Source organism: Oncorhynchus mykiss, chromosome 25 (genome assembly GCF_057628025.1).
Source record: "Oncorhynchus mykiss isolate SJ-2025 chromosome 25, ASM5762802v1, whole genome shotgun sequence".
Classification (NCBI taxonomy): Eukaryota; Metazoa; Chordata; class Actinopteri; order Salmoniformes; family Salmonidae; genus Oncorhynchus; species Oncorhynchus mykiss.
Genome location: NC_143046.1, coordinates 66,289,123 through 66,312,368, shown reverse-complemented (window position 1 = coordinate 66,312,368; position 23,246 = coordinate 66,289,123). Strand labels below are relative to the sequence as shown.

General features: G+C 42.6%; 1 protein-coding gene and 1 pseudogene across 1 annotated transcript in view; both read left to right on the top strand.

Annotated features, from left to right (window-relative positions):
* The window catches only part of LOC149972102 (tubulin polyglutamylase TTLL5-like), a 32,241-nt pseudogene extending 8,995 nt beyond the window's left edge, over positions 1-23,246 (top strand).
* Positions 22,467-23,246, top strand: part of LOC149972101 (uncharacterized) — a 76,946-nt gene continuing 76,166 nt past the window's right edge. Inside the window, exon 1 of the mRNA XM_090219311.1 lies at positions 22,467-22,509. Within this exon, the coding sequence (XP_090075437.1) occupies positions 22,467-22,509 (43 nt within the window). The remainder of the gene's footprint in view (positions 22,510-23,246) is intronic.

Below are 23,246 nucleotides of genomic sequence, written 5' to 3'. Positions count from 1 at the left end.
ACTGCTGTTCATCGCACAACGTGCTTGATTATTAACTGAGGGTAATAAATCCAGGCTGAGTTGCAAATACCACTTTTTTCTTTGACATTCCATTATGTTTGATGGTATTCAGGTACTCACTGTATGCCAAGGAATCCTCATTATTCCACATGTGGTGTCCAGTCCTCTTTAATACTGTACAATAGGGGGAAACATATCTCTGTTCTACTAATTGACCCTCTAAGGCTGTCAAAGATCAATCATATGAATTACTGTATTTATTGTAAGTAATCATCACTCTGTGTAGAGATCTGTTGTTAGTTTTGGAAATTGTATGTTACAGCAAAACACTGCCTACAGGTTTGCCACAGTGAAGTATGACCGTGGCACAAAGAACATCAAGAACCAGTTCATGCATCTCACTAACTACAGCGTAACCTGGGATCTGCAGTCAACAGCCACTTCTCCATTCTCCTAAGGAATCTTTAAATTAATATGTAGCTGATTGAGGGAGCATGGAATTGAGAAAACAGAGCAAATCATACAACTTTGTGTCTTGGGCATTTGAATGGTATGTATTTGATTGTAACAGGAATTTTATTGTTTGTGCTTTTCTTATAACTAATTTCTGTGTTCTATTCATGTGCTGTTCTATAAACCAACTTCTGTGTTCATGTAAGTGGCTGACTGTACAAATCCTCACTCTCAGTAGCTGCAATTTGGCAGTACGCCTAGACCTTGTTTTGAGAACGAACTAAATATATCTCAGTTTCAAGGTCTCAGCTTAGAGAGGAGAAGCTTCGTGAGATATTGGTCTGTCACTTGTTATGAACCAGTATTGGTCTGTTACATGAATGAAACGTAATGATTAATTAATTATGCTAAATCATGCAAATATAACTTCTCTGTGTATAGCCGTATATAAGACTGCTGGGACTGCCCTGATTGACATGTATACTATGGTGAATTGAATTGGTTGGAACCTCTCCAGCACGCTGACAATAAACAATTAATAATTTAAGATTGACTTTGAGTGTCCCTGTGTAATATTTTACACAAGATAATAGACAACCACTCCAGTTTCCCAATGACCATATTTTCAACATGCTTGCGTGGAATTAATTCACAAGGCTGTTTTGGAAAAAGCCAGACATTGTTTGTCTTGTTTTTTTTCAGATATAATGACCCTGAAGTGGAGGATTATAGGAACAAATGGAGCAGGAGTGCAATGCTCTGGTATTTATAGCAGGAGGGAAAGGACACCACATGTGAGTAGCCTAAACTCTTCACTCTCTCTTGAACCTTCCCCCACCCTCTCCTGGCTCAGAACGGCCATGCTATTGTCCATGCACAATCAAAGAAATGAGTTAGTATTGTCAAGATGTTGCTGTAGTTCATCCAGATTCAATCTTACATCCAGATCCTCACCCTTCTCTTCTCTGTCTAAATACTCAGCAGAGCTGAATATACATGGCAACCTGTAAAGACTGTCTGCTACATTCTCTCAGTCTGTTTCCCTGGTTGCACCTTTCTTGTCCTCTCTACGTCGTTGAATTCCATACGGTACATTTTTTGTTATTTCCTCCTTCGTTTCTTCAGTACAGACTAGAGACAGTCATTCCCGAACACGTCCAGTTCCTGTGTCAGACGGTTTTGGAGTTCCTTTTGACTGAAGCAGGAATTTGCTTCAGTTTATTTCTGTTGCCATTCAGGTCTCTGATTTAGGCTGACTGTTTTCTTGGCTGCTCCTGTGTAGCACCAGGCTCGTGTGAACTCCATTTTGGAGCCATTACTGGTGTTAGTGTTGGAACTAAGTGTCTTCCCTGTCTCTGGCGTTCTCTCAGAGAGTTGGGGTTTGACTGCCGGCATGTCTGCTGAGCCTCCTCGAGTTTCACTGCCCTCTCTGTCTCCTTTTCTTTCGTTCGTTCTTTCTTTCTCTTTCACTCTCTTTTTTTCCTCTGTCTCCACCTCTTCTATTCTCTTTTCCTGTTCTTGTCTGTAACTTTATCTTCTCTCTCTCTGCTCTGTGCTCTCACTTGTTAGAAAAGTAGAGATCCCTGGCTGCACTTTTCACTGTAGGCATAATGGGCCCCTGACCTGTGATTGTTTGGGCTGTAGGGGCAGTGTACCAGGGCAAAATCATGTAATCTGAGAGTCGCCCACATAGAGATATTATCTCTGCCCCGAGCGGCAGGCATCACCTCAGGGCTTAACAGCCAGACGGGCCCAGGGTGGGAAATGTACAGATGAAGGTGTTTGTGGGATCAGGTGGGGCTGTGGGCGGCGTGCCCTAATCCAGCCCTCATGCATGTCTGATGGAAATGAATCAACTCAGGGAAAGATGACAGCAGAGATCCTCCATTCTTAGGAGTGAGAGTGAGAGAATGGGGCAGTAATTGATGTTGACACACAGATGAACTCACACACCCACATGTACACATGCACTGCAATTAGGCCCATCTATCTTATTCTATACACAAATCCTGTTGACTATAATGAACATGCCCATTACCCTTTATGATATTAGTTTACCGTCTATTGTGGTGTAATTTTGTTGTCTTCAGATCGCCCCGAGCTAGTTAATTATAGCATTCACAGTGTGTCTGCTGGAGACAGTTTCCAAAGGAAGACAGTGACAGCTCTTTCCTGACAGTTCCAGAGGACCACCCTCGTCCTGCTGCCACTGTTCTTATCCTCCTCTCAAGGTGGGCCTGCTGCTTTTTAAATATGTGACTGGGTGTCTGTGGAGACATGTAGAAGCCATTGTAAAACATTCGTGCTGGTAGGCCAGGCCTGCCTCTACTTCAGGGAGTCCAGTATTACTATGTACTTTATCTTCTCTCTTCAACCCAAACCACAGAGGGGCCGTGTTCTCACAGCTCCTGTCGGCCTCCTCCTCCTCTCTCTGTCTTCTTCTCCTCCTCCCCCAACCTCCCAAACTTGAACAAAATGTTAGTTCATGCTCTGAAATGGTCCCGAGCAGTGTTGCCATGCATCAATTAATGTGAAAACATAAGAAGCTGTGATATATCCCGATAAATAATTGTGGGCAAGGAGGGAGGTTTATTGTTCGGAATTAAAATGCAATCGCTGCCACTTCTGGACCACAGGCAATAAGGCCACAAGGCACTAAAGAGAGTTGTAATCTTAATTTGCAGCAAATTATTCCAAGCCATTTTAGTGTCTTAAATACAATGTTAGTTGTTTTCAAATGGGATTTGCTCTTTTTGCACAAATTGCTCTGCCTATCTAAACGAGCCTAGTGTAACAAAATCCTTTATTGCTCTCTCTCTCTGATGTGGGAAACTTTATTTTTTTTATACATTTTCTTTGGTAAGTTGTGTGTGTGCGTGAGAGAGGGTAGAATGCCACCCATGCTGCTCTCTTTACCACTATGCCTTAAGATTAATGAACAGGCTTTTTACTGAGAGATGCTGATTAGGACATGTTTTGACTGAGATCTAATTAGTCAAGCAAAAGGCCTTTTTTATTACACACCAAACCTTCCACTAACTGTTCATGTATTCCACTGAACATCTCTCTTATAGCCTACTACATATTGTGGAATCAGCAATAGCTTTTAAACAGCTTTTATTAGTCCTACATTTGTCTGTTAGTTAAACACTTTCCTGTCCCAAAAATAGGGGCTATTACGATGAGATGATATGGTTGCTATGAAATTCTTTGCAGGCAATCACTGGAGGAAGCCTATGTTTGGAGCCTACTCATTTGTATCATCATGTTTCTCCTCTTTGTGTTATCCATGGAGATACAGCAGTCAATATTTTCCATGTTTTTTATTAGCTGCCTTTAGGGTGACTTTGCACATTTGGCATCAAACTTGTTGCTCTTCTCTGTAAATCCAGAGAAACAAGCTCCACATTAGTGATTTATTTGAAAATGCTGCAATAATCCAATTTGTGATAACTAACAACAAAACCCACTTCAAGAAGATGCTTTATGTTGTTGTTGTTATTGTGGGGCCCATGAACTACATGGCCAGGGTGGGGAGAACATTGTTTTGGCGCTGTCTCTTGTGATGGAGTATCCAACTGAGCCCACCCAATAGTAAAAAACAAAACCACTCCTCTTGATCATCCCCTCTTCGTATCACTTCTTTATTTCTTTTCCTCCAACGTTTAATGGGTGTTGGGGATGTTCTCTCATTCTTCTCTCTCGCTGTGTGATTGCTGTTGTGGCTTCTTTGTGGGTGCGTTAACAGTGCTCCCCGGGCAGCGGTCGAGCCACAGAACAGACACGTCTCAGAGCTCCCGGCTCCGCGGGCTCATGGGGCAGCAGAGGCGTCTGCTCCTAATTGGGGGGGAAATGCGCAGCACACAGAGTCTGCTTGTCGGGGCCTGGAGAGGTGGAGAGGCTTTTTTTCTCCTCTTTATCCCCTACGACTGATGAGGAACTCCAGGCTCAAAGCAGTTTATTCCAGTGCTCTGTTCCCTGAGACTTATACATTATGTTTTATGGCTCTCTCTCTCTCTCTGTGTGTGTGTGTGTGTGTGTGTGTGTGTGTGTGTGTGTGTGTGTGTGTGTGTTTTATTTAAAAAGAGTGAAAAAGGGGATAAACCAGTGAACGGAAAAGAAAATCCCTGCGTTCTGCTTAGCAACTACTGTTTGGCTTTCAGTGTCCAATCGCAAAGACAGATTGGTAGTGCTACTAATGTTACAGGCTAAGGACTCCATCGACACGTTTGGCTCAATTCCACTTTAACATGGTTTTAGTTATCAAGCCCGTTGACCCTAGCAATGGCATAATGAATGACTTTGCTCAGTGGATGAGTTGGAATTCAGATCTTCCATAATCATCATCATATTTACAAGAGAAGATGAAACTCTTGAAAAACTTTGAATTTCAGTCTTTTTTCTGGATCAAAAAGGGACTTAGGTGGTGGGCGTGGCAGAGGGCGTGGCAATGAGCGAGGTCGGCCCTTTGGCCCCGATACATTTCAGAGACAATTTTAGAGGTCCCCATCTTGGCAGTTTAGACAAATAAAAATCTGTTTTACAGCTAGTTTCCTGCAATTGTTCACATTTTGCCATTTACTATTGTCAGAAAACCATGAACCAAAGGATAGGAAGGAGGCACTTGTAGAAAATCACTAAATGAACCATGAATGACTGAGTTTTTTATATAAAACTTTACTTACACTGTAATGTCATTCCTTCACCAACCACTGTGTGAAGATATATCATAGCATGGGTTCTCTGTGTAAACACTGATGTTGACCTCTTACACTAGAACAAAGAACTTGCACTACCGTTCAAAAGTTTGGGGTCACTTAGAAATGTCCTTGTTTTCCATGAAAACATACATGAAATGAGTTGCAAAATGAATAGGAAATATAGTCAAGGCGTTGACAAGGTTATAAATAATGATTTTTAATTGAAATAATAATTGTGCTCTTCAAACTTTGCTTTCATCAAAGAATCCTCCATTTGCAGGATTACAGCCTTGCAGACCTTTGGCATTCTAGTTGTCAATTTGTTGAGGTAATCTGAAGAGATTTGGCCCCATGCTTCCTATAGCACCTCCGACAAGTTGGATTGGCTTGATGGGCACTTCTTACGGTCAAGCTGCTCCCACAACAGCTCAATAGGGTTGAGATCCGGTGACTGTGCTGGCCACTCCTTTATAGACAGAATACCAGCTGACTGATTCTTCCCTAAAGAGTTCTTGCATACTTTTGAGCTGTGCTTTGGGTCATTGTCCTGTTGTAGGGGGAAATTGGCTCCAATTAAGCGCCGTCCACATGGTATGGCATGACATTCCAAAATGGAGTGATAACCTCCCTTCTTCAAGATTCCTTTTACCCTGTACAAATCTCCCACTTTACCATCTCCAAAGCACCCCCAGACCATCACATTGCCTCCACCATGCTTGACAGATGGCACCAAGCACTCCTCCAGCATCTTTTCATTATTTCTGCATCTCACAAATGTTCTTCTTGTGATCCGAACACCTCAAACTTAGATTTGTCTGTCCATAACAATCTTCCTCTGTTCAGTATCTGTGTTATTTTGCCCACCTTAATCTTTTATTTTTATTGGCCAGTCTGAGATATGGCTTTTTCTTTTCAACTCTGCCTAGAAGGCCAGCATCCTGGAGTAGCCTCGTCACTGTTGACGTTGAGACTGGTGTTTTGCAGGTACTATTTAATGAAGTTACCAGTTGAGGACTTGTGATGCATCCGTTTCTCAAACTAGACACTCTAATATACTTGTCCTCTTGCTCAGTTGTGCACCGGGGCCTCCCACTCCTCTTTCTATTCTGGTTAGAGCCAGTTTGCGCTATTCTGTGAAGGGAGTTGTTCACAGCGTTTTATGAGATCTTCAGTTTCTTGGTAATTTCTCGCATGGAATAGCCTTCATTTCTCAGAACAAGAATAGACAGACGAGTTTCAGAAGAAAGTTGTTTGTTTCTGGCCATTTTGAGCCTGTAATTGAACCCACAAATGCTGATGCTCCAGATACTCAACTAGTCTAAAAAGGACAGTTTTATTAGTTCTTTAATCAGAACAACAGTTTTCAGCTGTGCTAGCATAATTGCAAAAGGGTTTTCTAATGATCAATTAGCCTTTTAAAATGATAAACTTGGATTAGCTAACACAACATGCAATTGGAATACAGGAGTGATGGTTGCTGATAATGCCTATGTAGATATTCCATTCAAAATCAGCCATTTCCAGCTACAATAGTCATTTAAAACATTAACAATGTCTACATTGTATTTCTGATCAATTTGATGTTATTGTAATGGACCAAAAATGGGCTTTTCTTTCAAAAACAAGGATATTTCTAAGTGACCCCAAACTTTTGAACGGTAGTGTATGCTACGACAGCCTTGAAAACACCAACCTCTGGCCTCTTCTCAAAACAGACTATTTTCTTTTGAATTGCCTTTAAGCTGATTTTTCTTTGGCTTTACGGCCAGAGCTTTGCCTAGTCCCTCTAAAAGGTGGTTGTTTTCCCCTGGGAGCTGTGGCCTAAGCTAAGGGACACTCCCCAGTCAGAGCAGTGAGTGTGAGACTGAGGGAGTGGTGGTGAGGAGGGCTTCCACAGAGCTCCTAGCACCGCCATGCCGTGGTGGCATGGCTGTTTTATAACCGTGAAGGAAGCAGAGAGAGAGAGCGAGAATGGAGGATTTTGTACACAGGGAACTCCCTGACCACTCAGTAAAAGGCCTTTATTGTGTCGTTCTCTGCCAAGCTGGCGATGGAGTGTCTGAGTCGCCAGGTCCCTCGCACTTGGAAAATACTTACATCATTTTCCAAACTTAGCTCAGTTGGAGTTCAGGGTCTATCAACAATTGTCTCTATCTTAATCATGTGCTTCTCTTCAACTTGGTCTAGATCAGTGGTATTTAAACTTTTTCTGCAGGAACCCATGTTTTCCGCCAGAATTTCTGGGGACCCCATTTTTTCCCCAATAATTTTTCAGACTTTTTCACGACCCCACCCCTAGCCTAACGTTCCAGGCATAGAAAGAGGCCTGAACAGAGTTCCTACTTCCGTTTTTCAGGGGAAACAGAAGTTAGGTTGAAAATACTGTGTACCTGAAAATCGGATGTTAGCATTTTCTAGCAACTACCCCACCCCAAATCTTATGACAGAACGTTATAATCGGTAAATTCAGATATTTACATCAACAAATGACCATCAATTCATTGCATTTTCATTTCAAAATGAAAACAACAAATAAATGTACTCAATTTTTCAAATGTTCTTTCTCAAAAACATTTGCATATTGTACCATATCAAAACGTTGTATTTCTTATTTGTGTAAGATTTTAGCACCACACTGCAGGTCGCGACCCCGACTTTGAATACCACTGGCCTAGATGGTGACAGTTTGGGACTGAGGTGTGGTTTACACTGAGGTGTCGGCTAATTCTGTGCTACAATTTTGACTGAGCAACACCATCCCAATGTGGCAGAAGGATTTTATAGTATATAATGGCATGAAAATCAGACTTGATGTTCAGAGCTTTTAAATAAAGAATATAGGCCTATTCAATGCACGAGTATAGAGTTCATAAATATGTTTCTCATCTAAGCTCTGATGTAAGCAGCTCAATGGAGCTGAAATGTGAATATACTTAGCTAATGTAATGCAGCCAGCCAATCCTCAGTAGCAGCAGCCGTTTGATGTATAGTGATTGGATATTTAATATCCATATAATCAGTAGCAGAAAACCAGTAATGTTGTCAACTGCCAGTTTGTGGTAACCAAGATAAGACCGTTGACGTCTTCTATTTTCTATTGTGACTTATTATAGTTTTATAAGAAACTGGATCTTTCATCATTAGGTCCAGGAGTTTTTCCTCCCCACAGGGCCCAAGTTTTAGGCTAGGGCCTAACGTTTTTTCCTGTTTAGCCTAGGTGACATGGTCTGGGAAAAACTTTTTGTCCTGTTAATCAAAAATGGGGGCAGTGGACCCAGAACAGACCCAGACTCTGCTGACCTCCCATGTCCTCTAGTAATGCTATTATTCGTGTGTGTGTTAATCTACAGAACTGTGTGGCTTTGATGTGCTTATCCACTCCAACCTCAAACCATGGCTCCTGGAGGTCAACCTCTCTCCTCCTCTGGCCTGGTGAGGGGCTGTGACTGACTACATATCATCATCTCACGGTTCACAGGAACAAACACATGCTCATTCCAGACCTTTGATCTTGTTACAGAAGTTGGTCTCTGAAACACATTCATTGAGAGGTTTACTCTGCTCTGAAACACATTCATTGAGAGCTTTACTCTGCTCTGAAACACATTCATTGAGAGGTTTACTCTGCTCTGAAACACATTCATTGAGAGCTTTACTCTGCTCTGAAACACATTCATTGAGAGGTTTACTCTGCTCTGAAACACATTCATTGAGAGGTTTACTCTGCTCTGAAACACATTCATTGAGAGCTTTACTCTGCTCTGAAACACATTCATTGAGAGGTTTACTCTGCTCTGAAACACATTCATTGAGAGGTTTACTCTGCTCTGAAACACATTCATTGAGAGGTTTACTCTGCTCTGAAACACATTCATTGAGAGCTTTACTCTGCTCTGAAACACATTCATTGAGAGCTTTACTCTGCTCTGAAACACATTCATTGAGAGCTTTACTCTGCTCTGAAACACATTCATTGAGAGGTTTACTCTGCTCTGAAACACATTCATTGAGAGGTTTACTCTGCTCTGAAACACATTCATTGAGAGGTTTACTCTGCTCTGAAACACATTCATTGAGAGGTTTACTCTGCTCTGAAACACATTCATTGAGAGCTTTACTCTGCTCTGAAACACATTCATTGAGAGGTTTACTCTGCTCTGAAACACATTCATTGAGAGGTTTACTCTGCTCTGAAACACATTCATTGAGAGGTTTACTCTGCTCTGAAACACATTCATTGAGAGCTTTACTCTGCTCTGAAACACATTCATTGAGAGCTTTACTCTGCTCTGACAAAAATGCCGTAAAAGTGTAAATTGCTGGAGGGACTTTAGGGTGACTCAAAAACATATTCATGACCTTGTTTGAAATGAAACACACTTTTGTTCTTCCTCCCATCAACACATAAACATCAAATGGTGAGCTCTAGGAATATAGATGTTAATATGACACATAAGGAAATGTCATGTTTGAAGATGTACACTTCGTTGGTTGACAAATACCGGGAAATAGATCTAAGCAGTTCTTTCCAGGCCTGTAAATTCTGTTGACTGTGATTGAGATCTTTCTGTCCTCAATAACTTTGGGATTGCACTTGTATGTGAGAAAGGGCATTATGTGTTATTTTACCATATGGACTTTGATGACATCCAATGAATATCAATGAAATATTTTGCTTAGTTTTATATGATTTCAATCTTTATTTCCAGCGATGCTCCTCTGGATCTGATGCTAAAGGCCAGCATGATATCAGACATGTTTTCTCTTGTGGGTGAGTCTCTCTCTCTCTCTATCTGTGCACACTAATGACGCGTTAATGCACTGATTCTGGGGAGGGAGGAACGCCAAGGGTTTGGTCTGGCGGCTACGCCTGAATGCTCTAAAATGATTCTGTTTATTACATACCGACCTGTTTATTGTAAACCACATGCTCGTTATGATGTGAGTAGACCATTACCTCTATACTTTTTGTTTTGAAACATAGATTGTCAGAAAGGTGCAGGTTTTAGGAGCCCATTGACATGCAGGCTATTTCTCCCATTATATCCACTCTTGCTACTGGGCCTTTTCTCAGGCTAACATCAGTCTGATGCCGGTAAATATTTTAACCATCCCAACCTCTTTGCATAGTAAGTCAGTAAAGAACTGGACAGACTCTCATCATTTATGACATGGGCAGTCTTCTAAATGAGCTGCCTTTTGTTTGATCTGTGGGTTCAGTTGCCTTCCCTCCCATCCCCATGTCTCCTCCAGGGCCTCTCTCTACCTGTGAACTGGGCGGGGCCTAGCTGGGGAGTGCCAGTGTAGATGGAAACTTTGTTGGCCCTGAGTCTGCCATCCGCAGGATTCAGCCTGCAGCAGGCTCCACTGCGCTTGTTTTTTCAGCCCAGTGTCTCTTGTCTATTAGGGCTCTCTTCAGAAAATCCTCACTGCGAAGAAAGAATGCCAGTAATTGGCCATTCTGCTGCATGACGCTTGGTTTCAGCCTGTGGAGACAGTTAGGCATTGTTTAAAACTAACTTTTGCCTCACAGTTAGTTACCGTTTTATATTAGAGAATAGTTGGATTGCTCCATAATGGGACCTCAGAATTGTGCAGAAACCACAGGCATTATTCATTAACATTCAATGACTGGCGGGTGAAATTGTCAACAGAGGACTTGTTTTGGAGTAATTAAGCTCTCTTGAGAAATGTGATCTCACGTTATTAAGCCAAAGCAATCCTTAGCATGCAGACAAGAAATGGTTAGCCCTATGAGCAGATCAACACTGTTTAAACAACAGACTTTCTTTATGCAGAGAATGACATGTCTTTGTTATGTCGCCTTGCTTCACAATTAATGCATTCTCAGGTAGCCAGGTTGTTTCGAGCTGTGGAGAATATTTTAGAGAAATTCAAGTCCACACCTAAAATAAATATTGTTATTACACATTTTTACACTTTATTTTTTATATTTTTTACAGTACTTCACCCTAACACTTTCAGACTTAACCAATTCCTTCCAAAGCAAGTTGAGCTTTGACAATGACACGTGTACTACAAGTAAAACTAATTTCATCTTCCTCATATCAGTACTGGTAATGAGTTGAGATCTTCTGTCTTCATCTTGTTTGTACCTTCCTGTCATGATCCAGAGCGTCGTCTGAGCCCGCTAACGATATCTAAAATGACACTGAGCCCCAGAGCCTGTAGGCCATATCTAATGACACTGTGAGGGGCTGTTGGGGTATCTGTCTGTACTGGGGCCAGCGTGCGGAATCATAAATTACAGTTATCTTTGGACTGATGCATTACTGGGTAAAATGAGCAGTGGCATGTAAAACATACCCCGTCTATTATTCACTATACAAACCCTGATGCTTTTGGCTGATAACACTTGGGCTGCATCCCAGCTCTGTAAATAATGACAGCATGCCATTAGCATTCATTTTCCCCTTGTGTGTAGCTGTCAGTAATGCGTCAGCCGTGTTTGTAATAATTGCCGCATTTAGACAAGAACATGGCAAGAGCCCAGTTCTTACCTGACGGCTTGGATGAGGCAGTACAAATAACCTCAGGGCCTGAGCTGTCGATTGATTTGATCCTAAATAAGTTGTCCCATCACTCTGTATGGGAAAGTATGACGTTAACTTTAAAGTAGTTTTCCTCTCTTCATCTGGGATCAGTTAGCTCTAAGTGATTTTTTTTTTCTCTAAGAGAGAAAGAGAGAGTGTAAATGATTGTGAGTTTGAGAACAACTGTGAAGAAAGGCCTACAGCACCGTATTCATGTCACACATGATAGTATCAGATTGATATTTATTACAGGATTACATGTGCTTTACTGCTCTAGATAACACATGCTCTCTAGAATCTTAGGCCACTGTCATTTACTCATTGTAGTCAGTCATGTCCCTACAGGCTTTGTTTGTCAGGATCTCCTGCTACAACACTCCTGCTCTGAACGGGTGACTCTTGACCCAGGTTTGACGTACCAAGCCCACAAAGCACAGGTATGGGACCTTTATTGTTTCACTAAAAAGTGCTTTAGTTTAGACATCAGAAGGAACTGCCTTTCCATGCCATAGAACGTCTTTCTCCACATGGCCTGTCATCATGTCTCTTACTGTATTTGTTCTGCTGTTATAGCTGAGCCCTTTTTGCCCTCATGGAAAGTCATTCTCATGAAAAACAACTGCTAATGCAATTACAGGGTTAGGGTGACATCATCAGCACTGCGAGTGCACGCTCTGAAGATTATTATTTGATCATGTTTAATCAGGTGACTAATGCTCTCACTAGGCTCTGTTGCTTAATGATGCCACAGCAGCTAATACACTTGGCTCACTGCAGTGAACTACTGCACCCGGTCTGGGCTAGGATCTGCTGGTGGGACATGATCAAGTCAGACATTTTTCTACTCCACCTTAAATTGTGTAAAGTGCCCAGATAGCCTTACTGTAACAAGGCTTTACGTTTGTTCGTATGTGTGTGACGTGGTAAGGTTGGACCCAGGTGCAGAGTAGAGACCAGATGAGGAATCAGTGGTTAAGGTTAAACATAATACTTTACTGAGAAACAATAGCAGCAGGATCACAGTACACTTGAAAGAACAACAAACGCTAAGTCTCAAACTCCCTCAGGAAACGTTACGCACGTGGTAAACAATTCAAGCTTCTGCAAAGGACAACAGAAAACACACCTCTTTTAACAGGGAAATTAGTAAATAGGACACACCTGAGTGTCGTAAATATCTCTAGGACGGTCTCTGCTGCCCTCTGGTGACAGGTGGAACCATGACAATGTGATCTGTATGAATGGCTCGGTTTGTATGCTTACAGTGTGTTTTTCGATGTGCATGTCTAAGTGCTTCTCTGCCTGTGTGTATGTTAAGACTGGTGTAGTTAGCGGCTGATGTTCATCTCACTGTCTGTCACACACCATTGCCTCTCTTAGCGTCCTTTCTCTGCTCAGTCAGCCAGTGCACACTCCAGAATGGTAAGTTGTCCTGCCTTCTCATATCCTCTAACCCAACCACATTAACCCTGCTGCACCTTTTCGCTATGCCTCACCACTGTGACGTCTTTACATTAATCGGTAAGGAAGCCACTTCATTTTTCTACCACTTATCCTTCTTAGCCTATGTTGTTTTTGAGTCTAAACGATTATGATATTTTCCGTACTTGTGGCTGCCAAAAAGCCCCCTCTATCGATTGTGAATCATGGTCTTGAAGTGGTGCTTTTAATCGAATAGTCCTTATTAGATTGGTCTTGGCAAGTCTATGATTTAGAAGCAAGGCAATGTAGCTCTGAGAATCAATCCCTTGATGTCTCAGCCCCTCTGCCGGTTGCCGGTTACAGACACAACAAAACAATCTTGCCACTAAAGCAGTCCTGCCAGAGAGACAGTGAATCCTATGCTCCTATGAATAATCTGTTCTCTTCCTCTATACTGTGATTAGGAGCAACAGTTTCAATTATTTCAGGGGATCAGGCCTTGTCAGTCTCTGGATCCCATCATATCTCCCCAACCAGTCTGGCAAATTCAATGTAATCCCCCTGCTATTTAGATGACAAATTCTCTATGTGATCCTGTGGGGTTATGACCTGCTGTCTGACCCTGCCTCAAACCTGCGTGCCAAAGTCGTCAATCAGCCCTGGTAATGCATGCCAAGGAGGAGGCAGCCAGGAATGCCAGCTAGCGAAGATAGAAAATGTGCCATTTATGTAACCCAGGGAGGGAGGAAAGGGGATGATTTTTTACATTTTCCATAGATTTGGTGCTTTTCTGTATGTAAAGATTGTTACATTTTTTTGAAATATTAGTTTTTATCAGTGTGTGGGATGATTTCTTAGAATTGAACAGAGCCAGCCAACTTGCATTAGCACCCTATTCATTAGACCTATTAAACACCTAATTTATTAAACCAGTATCAGGGTGGATTTATGTGGTAATTAGATAGATGGTATCAGTATAACGATATGTCCACTCCCCTTTCCTCTCCTGCAGCTGTAGAGACCACTGTCAGCCAACAACACTGACACAGACAGGCCTAATGAGAATCCAGGAGGTTAACAGGGACAGCACCCTGTGCCTGACTGCTGAGGAGGTCAATAGATAGCTGAAGTTAGTATGATAGATCTGTTAGATCTGATAGATCTGTTAGGTGATATTGAAGCTAAGGGTTCTCTTTCCTCTCCATGGTAGCTGAAAGTCCTGAGGAGAATAAGAGAGGAGCACGAGAGATGAGGGAGGTTAATTCAGAGCTTCCCCACCCCAGAGACATGGGAACTGTACAGGTGAGAGGGGTTCGGACACTTTGGATAATGTTACACACTAACGTACAGTGCCGTGAAAAACTATTTGCCCCCTTTCTGATTTTCTAAATGTTTTGATATTTTTTTATACGGAATGTTATCAGATCTTCAACCATGACCTAATATTAGATAAAGGGAACCTGAGTTTACAAATAACACAACATGGGTCTCATTATGCCTGGCGAAGTATGCATTTAAACATTTTTTTTATTAGGTTTTGGTTGAAGATCTGATAACATTCAGTATAAAGAAATATGAAAAAAATAGAGAAAATCAAAAAGGGGGCAAATATTTTTCACGGCACTGTACATGTCTAGATACATTTTTTAATAAGAGAACAGCAATGTCTAATGTTTGACCATACTGCTGCCTACCCACATTTAACAACTTCTATTACTACATAATACAACTATTACTACTTCAGCTAGGAGTTAAGGTGAGAAGCTGATACCCATTAGAGAATTGGCCGGTTACTGTACATTACATCTCCGAGAGTATTTATAGGCTTTACAGCTCGCACTCTTGTGAGACCTGTATTTTTTTCCCCAAACATGGCTTGAATCCCATGATGACTTCTAGTTGAAACAGCATTAAACCCCCTATTTATAGGGAAATCCAGTTTTGTGCTTACACTCCATATTCTTCTATGGGGGATTTGCTGCTTGATTAGCTTTATGGGCCTGTTAGTACTGTGGAGTTTGTGGCTTGGGGCCTATGACATTGAGTATCACAGTTGCCCTGTTGTAACACATTCAACTCCCCACAAATTCGACAGAAAATGCAGAAGCCCAGTGCAGCCTGTGGTGGTGGTGGTGGAAATAGTTGTCATTTTGTCATTATCTGTGTGTCTGTTTCTCAGTGGTTATCTGGAGTATAAGACATCAATGAACTCCATGTTGTCTAACAGACGTTTCCATGGAAGGTAAGCATTTCCATTGTGGTTTGGAATGGGAGCAGTTTAAATTTGTGGAAACTGTTGGCCCCTGTCTTTGTGTTTGTTTTGTGTTCAGATGAATAGGTGAGGAGAACAGCTAATAAGATATGTATGGTAATAGTAGACATGAAAGTTTTCCAGAGCGAGCACAGTGTCTATGTGGCAGTGTGGCTTTGGTAGTCTAGTCCTCAAATGGCAGTTGGGCGGGGGAGAGTTTATGGAGCAAGGAAGAGCAGGGAAAATGTTATAGAATAAACAGAACTGTTGGGAATTGTGTTGCACAACTCAACTTTTATTCTGTTGCATGGGTTCAAACTTTAGAGAAATCTTGTGTTTGTGAGCTTTAGGTTTATGTACAGTATTTCCTTGACTCAGTTTCACTATTGCACAATACTATCTGGGGAGATGGAGTCTCCTTTGGTCCTTTATGATTGTTCCATGTTGCTTGCTTTGGTCCTCAGATTGGGAAAGCGGTGGTGACCTCAAGATCACAGTGGGTGTTATTGCCGCCCTTTCGCCCCCTCACTCTGTCTTTCATATCTCAACTTTCCTTCTCTTACCACAATATCTTTGAAAAGAAGAATCTGATACATTTCTCTTCTCAGGGACTGATTCAGTCAAACCTGGTTTAGCAATGACGAGTGTCTACGTTTATGTTAAAGTGCCTAAAACATGGGGAGCTAAAGCAATGTTCAGATATTAGAGTGTAAATAATGTAATGCAGGTTAAATTAAAAGGATCTATAGTTGGTTAAAGGGATACTTTAGGATTTTGGCAATGAAGCCCATTATCTACTTTTGCAGTCCGATGAACTCATGGACACCATTCTTATGTCTCTGCGTGCATTTTGAAGGATGTTGCTAACTACATTGGCGCAATTGCTAACTAGCGTGAGTGCAATGACTGGAAGCCAATGGTAATTAGTCTATGGTAACTGTTAGCATGCTAGTAGATACCATAGACTTCCAGTCATTGCGCTACTGTTAGTTAGCATTGGCTCGCAGAACTTCATACTGGCTGCAGAGATATAACAATGATATCCATGAGTTCAACTGACTCTGGGGAAGTAGATAAAGGGCTTCATTGCCAACATCCCGAAGTATCCCTTTAAGGAGTCATTTTAGAGCGGTTTCTCTCGTCCTTTTTTCTGTAGTGCTTTATACTTAAGTGAGGGGTTCAGAAGGAGGAAAAAGGAGGAGGAGAAGAAAGCCCTGAGTCCGTTAGTGGTGCAGACAGACAGTGTGCCCACCCCACTGGAGCGGTTCCACAATGAGGTCCTCACCAAAACCATCCCGATGCACCGCCGCTGTCGCCAAGCCCAAAGTCAACCTGCTCCACATCCTCCAGCAGGGCTGAGACCTCAGGTCAGAGCACACCCCAGGCTTCTGCTCCTGTTGGCAGCCCTCTCCTCGTTCTCCTCCCCCCTCTCGTCCATCCCACCACCCCTCTCTCTTTCTCTCAGCAGGAGAAATATGAGGCTTCCCAGAGCACAGGGCCAAAAAATCTCCAGAGAAAATCTGGGCCTCTTTTCATACCCCTGCATGTTTTGATCACTCTCTTTGAGCGTGACTCCTTCATGTCTACCTAACTTACCACATGGAGAGAACACTGAGGAAGCAGATGGGTTCTGCGCCAGCGAATCCTGTGTGTCAACCTTGAATTCCATGTAGAGACACTGCATGTGATTGGACTGTTAATTGTAGGAGTCAGACTGTCTCTTCTTTGTTTAAATTTGAATGACCTGGATGGACTTGAAAGGCTCCCAACCATCCATCATCATGCAACACTCTTGCAAAAATATTTGGATCCTTTTTGCTTTCACAATAACATTTATGAATATTACATACTTCTGTTTAAATGGCAACAAAGGCTCCAGTCTCCTATTGATTTTTAAAGTGTGTCTGAAATTGTAATTTGAGGGGGAATTACAATAACAAGTCTGCGTTTGTAGAAATTCCTCTACGCTTGCCAGGACTGTAAAGGGACCTTGGCAATTATAGTACAGCATATCATTGTTTGTGTTTGACAGCTTTTTCTAAAACATTTTCCCACTACATTGTACTGGCAGTACACTTTTCAGGTTCACTCGGGCCATGAAAACAATGCATCACTCTTGGTACTGGCCAAGGGCAAGTCACACTATACTCTAACACTCTGGCTGAAATTGATACCTACCTTTATTCGTTTTGTCTCTTGCATGATGCCTAAGATAACAAATCTGAATATGCATAAGTGCTTGAGCTTAGTGTTGTAACACATGTATCTGAGATGCCTAAAAGGCAGAAAACCTTTGCTCACATATAAAAACCTGAAGACCTGTGGAGATTATTAATAATTTACTGTCAGGGAATGACACAGATTGGAAATCTGTGTGTGTGTGTGTGTGTGTGTGTGTGTGTGTGTGTGTGTGTGTGTGTGTGTGTGTGTGTGTGTGTGTGTGTGTGTGTGTGTGTGTGTGTGTGTGTGTGTGTGTGTGTGTGTGTGTGTGTGTTTGCAATTCCTCTAACTACGGTCGATTTCTCCATCCCATTTGTATCTTCTCCTCAGTCTCTCATGTCCTCCTTAATCACATCTTTCTCACTCCCGCACTCTTATCTGCAGTAAAATCCAGACTCAGATGGCCTTCTCCTCCTACCTCAACCGGGTGCAGATGAGGCTACTTGCAGAGAGCAGGACTAACGCTAACTCAGCCTGGCCAGAGAAGGACAATGGCCAAACGGTAAGACAACCGTCTGTGGTATTTCCCAGTGCCCCGGGGAAAGATTTGATGGAAAATAAGACCTGGATCATTGTTTTATGTTTATCTGCATTTGATTTTCCGTTTGATCTGTTGTTACTCATCGGAGCCACGTCGTAACTGTGTAAATGTGCATGAGGCGTTTGTGGCCACGTAGAGAGGAAAATGGTGTGAGTACTACTACGTGGCTGTGTCAAAGTTGGTTTTATCGGAAAGTCTCGTCGGTGCATTGGAATGACAAACATCATAATCTCCCAAGCGTCTGGAAAAAAATTAACTTGAACACGTTTCCATCGTGATGAATCCATACATTTTTTTTCTTGAGTTCTTTTAGACAAATGAAATACCAAAACTGAAAGGTGAGCGTTGTATTGATGTTGTAGTGCAGTGACAGCAGGAACCAGATTCACAGAACACTTCTTATGCAAAAACTTAAGAATCTTCTTATGGAAAAAAAACAAGAAGTTCATAAGATTGAATGATTTTCTTTCGAACTTCTCAAATATCCGTTTTAGCTAGCTATCTAGCTATCAATGGCAATCACGTTAGCATATTTCATACTGAGATTACTGTTCTAAAACATGTTATTGGGTTTAAAATAATCAATACTGAAACTTTCAGGTTAAGTTTGTGAGTGAATTAAACATGTTCAATTGCTTTTATGAGATTTTTCTCTCACTGCCCTGAGTTTAAGACAAGGGTTTTGTTACTTTACAGCCTTATTTTAAAAGAGATTAAATGAATTGTTTTCCTCATCAATCTACATACAATAACCCATAATGACAAAGTGAAAACAGGTTTTTAGACATTTTTGCTAATTTATAAAAAATAAAAACAAACACCTTATTTACATAAGTATTCAGACTCTTTGCAACAACACTTGAAATTGAGCTCCGATACATCCTGTTTCCATTGATCATCCTTGATGTTTCTACAACTTGATTGGAATCCCCCTGTGGTAAATTAAATTGATTGGACATGATTTGGAAAGGCACACGCCTGTCTATATAAGGTCCCACAGTTAAAAGTGCATGTCAGAGAAAAAACCAAGCCATGATGTCGGAAGAGTTGTCTGTAGAGCTCCGAGACAGGATTGTGTCGAGGAACAGATCTGGGGAAGGGTACCAGAAAATATCTGCGGCATTGATGGTCCGCAAGAACACAGTGGCCTCCATTATTCTTAAATGGAAGAAGTTTGTAACCACCAAAACTCTTCCCAGAGCTGGCCGCACAGCCAAATTGAGCAATCGGGGGAGAAGGGCCTTGGTCAGGGAGGTGACCAAGAATGCGATGGTCACTCTGACAGAGCTCCAGAGTTCCTCTATGGAGATGGGATACCCTTCCAGAAGGACAACCATCTCTGCAGCACTTCACCAATCAGGTCTTTATGGTAGAGTGGCCAGACAGAAGCCACTCCTCAGTAAAGGCACATACAGCCCACTTGGTGTTTGCCAAAAAGCACTTAAAGACTCTCAGACCATGAGAAACAAGATTCACTGATCTGATGAAACCAAGATTGAACTATTTGGCATGAATGGCAAGCGTCACATCTGGAGGAAATCTGGCACCATCCCTACAGTGAAGCATGGTGGTGGCAGCATCATACTGTGGCAATGTTTTTCAGCGGCAGGGACAGGGAGACTAGTCAGGATCAAAAGAAAGATGAACGGAGCAAAGTACAGAGTGATCCTTGATGAAAAACTGCTCCAGAGTGCTCAGGACCTCAGACTGGGACGAAGGTTCACCTTCCAACAGGAAAACAACCCTAAGCACACAGCCAAGACAACACAGGAGTAGCTTCGGGACAAGTCTCTGAATGTCCTTGAAGGACCCGGGTTCAAATCCAGAGCCCGTATTTGAACCCGATCGAATATCTCTGGAGAGACCTGAAAATAGCTGTGCAGCAACGCTCCCCATCCAACATGACAGAGCTTGAGAGGATCTGTAGAGAAAAATGAGAGCAACTCCCCAAATACAGGTGTGCCAAGCTTGTAGCGTCATACCCAATAATCTGGGCCCAGGTCTTCTCATCTCCAGGAGCTGGTGATCCGCTTCCTGAAGAGGGCAGCCTGTAACCTTCAACAGTACATGAGGATGGTCCTGCCCAGCCACCAGCTCCCCCTCCAGGACTGCCGACGCATCCTGTCCCACCAGCTAGCAGAGTTTATCCACTGCTACAACAAGGTGCCTCACTACCAGCCACACAGAAAAATACTTTTCAGCCTCTAGTGTACTCTGCTGTTCTAGGACAGGTTAATAATAATTATACTAGTCAGGGAGTCTCCATTTATTTGTAATATTACTTGATTTTTTCCTCTGTGTGCTTATCTAATTAGAATGGTTTGCTTCAGTTGAAGGTGTAAATGTTTTGAAGAAGCCACAAATTACTGTTACAACTGACTTTCTCTTGTACTGTAGCCTTCAGAACGGCCAGTGTGCTTGGTCTCTGACGGGTTTCTGTCCTCACAGGAGACATATGGTCAAGAAACTGAAGAAGACGAAGAAAATTGTATCAACCACAGTGTGTTTCAGGAGTTTATCACTGAGGCAAGGTTAGTGAGCTGGCTCCTACTCTCTCTACTACTGAACGGTACATACTCTATGCTCCTGACTGTTTCAATTACTTCTGCTACTTAACAGCAGTCTTATTCTGGGTATCATGGAGAATGTTCACACTGCTCTCCTCTCTTCCAGCGAAAGTGATCTTGAGGAGGTCCTGACATTCTACACAACCTTAATGTAGAGGACTAAACCTGACAATAGCAACAGCCAGGGTTCGGGAGAGCCTGTACAATCGGGATCTTTGTATTCCAGTGCGCCACAAATTTCACATATTTCTACAATTATTTTGACATTTCATTTAATTATTTGTTGAGAAATCGTTTATCATGTATTTGGGAATTTGGACATTTTGATTTTGAAAAACCACATTGTGGAAAAAAGACTTACAAAGTCAAGTACAGGTCAACTTCTAATAATAATCACTCATTGGTCGAAAATAAATGTGTGTCGGAGGCTGGATGATAACAGGGATCTGGCTTATCTTGTGCTCTGAACAGCTCTACCTTTGGCCAAAGAAGACTCCAGCGTTTTAGCCTCTGAGTCCTAACTGTCTGATGTCAGAATCAGCACAGACCAGCCCACTGCAGACCAACCCACTGTAGAGCGTCTGTAGACCTTAGAAGTATTAAGCAACCTGAGGCCCAGGCCTACTAGTACTCCTGCAGCTTCCCAGCTGCCTTAGACTGTGGCCACATCCACCTGCAGCACTACCCTCACCCCCAAAACCCACCTCTGCCCCTGCACTGCCCCCACTGCTGCCCCCAGTCTCATCTCCACTCCCCTCACCAGCCCCAGGCCCCTCCACATCCCCAGGCCTTTGTGTTCTCCTCAGCCTCCACCCTGGTCCTCCAGTCCCCTCGGGTCATATGGGCAGCTCCTATCCTTTTCCCACCACAGTCTCAGCTCCACTGGTCTCCCAGGTCCTGAGGCAGGTCCAGTTCTTTACCTCCACCTCCACGGCTGCAGCCTTATCCTTCATACCCGGCTCAATCCACGTCTACAGCCAGAAGCTCTCCAGGCCCACTTCTGCAGATCAAGGTAAAGAAAACACCCTTGATCGATGTCTGATGTGTTCTCAGCTCCCAGTCTTTCTATGCCCTAAGACATGAATTAATAACATGTTTCGCTCTCTGTTTCAGCAATCAGAAGGACCGCCTCCTGCCGGCCCAGATCAGATCCAGCTGGACCTGGACTCCCTGTCTGCTCAGACCCAGTCCAACCAGCAGGCCATTGTCTTAGCCCTGCAGAAACTGGCTGAGAAGCAGGCTGCCTACCAGATCCATCAGTCTACTAACACAATATGAGTCTCCTGTCACCCTACCCAACCCCTCTACCCTCTTACCTGCTCAATAGCTAGTTAGTGTCACCTATAGGGTGTTCATATCAGGATACAAAACTACTATAAATCTATCATACACTGTAAAGGGATTTGTGCTTTTCTCTAGATGAGTAAAGGGAATCCACACATCCTGCACAGCGGACTTACTGAGGGTATTAATATTCCCCTGTGAACCTCTCTGTGATCCCATGGTGAGTGACACTTCAGAGCTCAGTGTTGCTCACACATCCAGCAGGCAGAGAGGGTTCCTGGAGCCTACAGCCTGTTGGCTGGAGCTGGCTGGTCTGAGCAGAGCAGAGTGGTGGTGAGCTGATCTGAGGCTCCGTGTGGGGTCTCATTATTATTCGTGCCAAATGGGAGTGCTTTCTGTTGATATTTAACAGGTAGTCACTTTTGGATGCTTATGAATAAAATAATGTGGAAATTAGCACTGGGTGGGGGTGAGATGGCTCTGCTTCCTCCCCCACCTTTTAACGTCTTGCCTGAAGGTTTGTCATTCACAGTGGGTGAGCCCACCAGCCTCCCTCCCTCCATCTTTCTCCCTCCCAGGGAGTTCATGTGATGGCACCAGACCACACAGACTGCAGTTGTATGTATTCCTCTTCTCTGTACAGTATTCTATTCTTCTGAAAGGTGTTTGCTGTAATTCCCATGGAAAGTTAATCCTGGTCATGACAGAGGGCTATTTTGTAGAGCAAATTAGTTTAATGGTTTGCACTTAAAGAGTTTGAATATACTTTGCCTTTCTTTTGACTTGGATTATAAGTCATTCAATCACTTATTTAACTCAATAGAGTGTTTTGTATGGAGAAGCAACACCCTATTGCACTGGTTGACCTCTGAAGATTCAGCAATCATTCTTTTTCACATGCCAGGCCTCATCTTTTGGGAATAACCGTAACTACCTCTTACAATGGAATTGTTTCCAATGGGGTGAATTTAAGTATTCTTATCATTTGTAATCTAATCTTTGGCAGTAAAATATGTGCTTGATTGTGAGTCCTCCCTCTATGTAACTTGCATCTTGAGGTCGTGCAACATGATTACACTTTAACAAGCTTCTTTTTTAGACCGGCCCAACATGATTCAACATGATATAGTATTTAAGTAATTACCTTTTGGTTTGGAGAAGGGTGTTCTTTTGACCCATTGTGTTGAAACGCGATAACATTAACGTCACTATATCTCTTATGTTTTGTGTATATCAAACAGGGCATTATTTGCA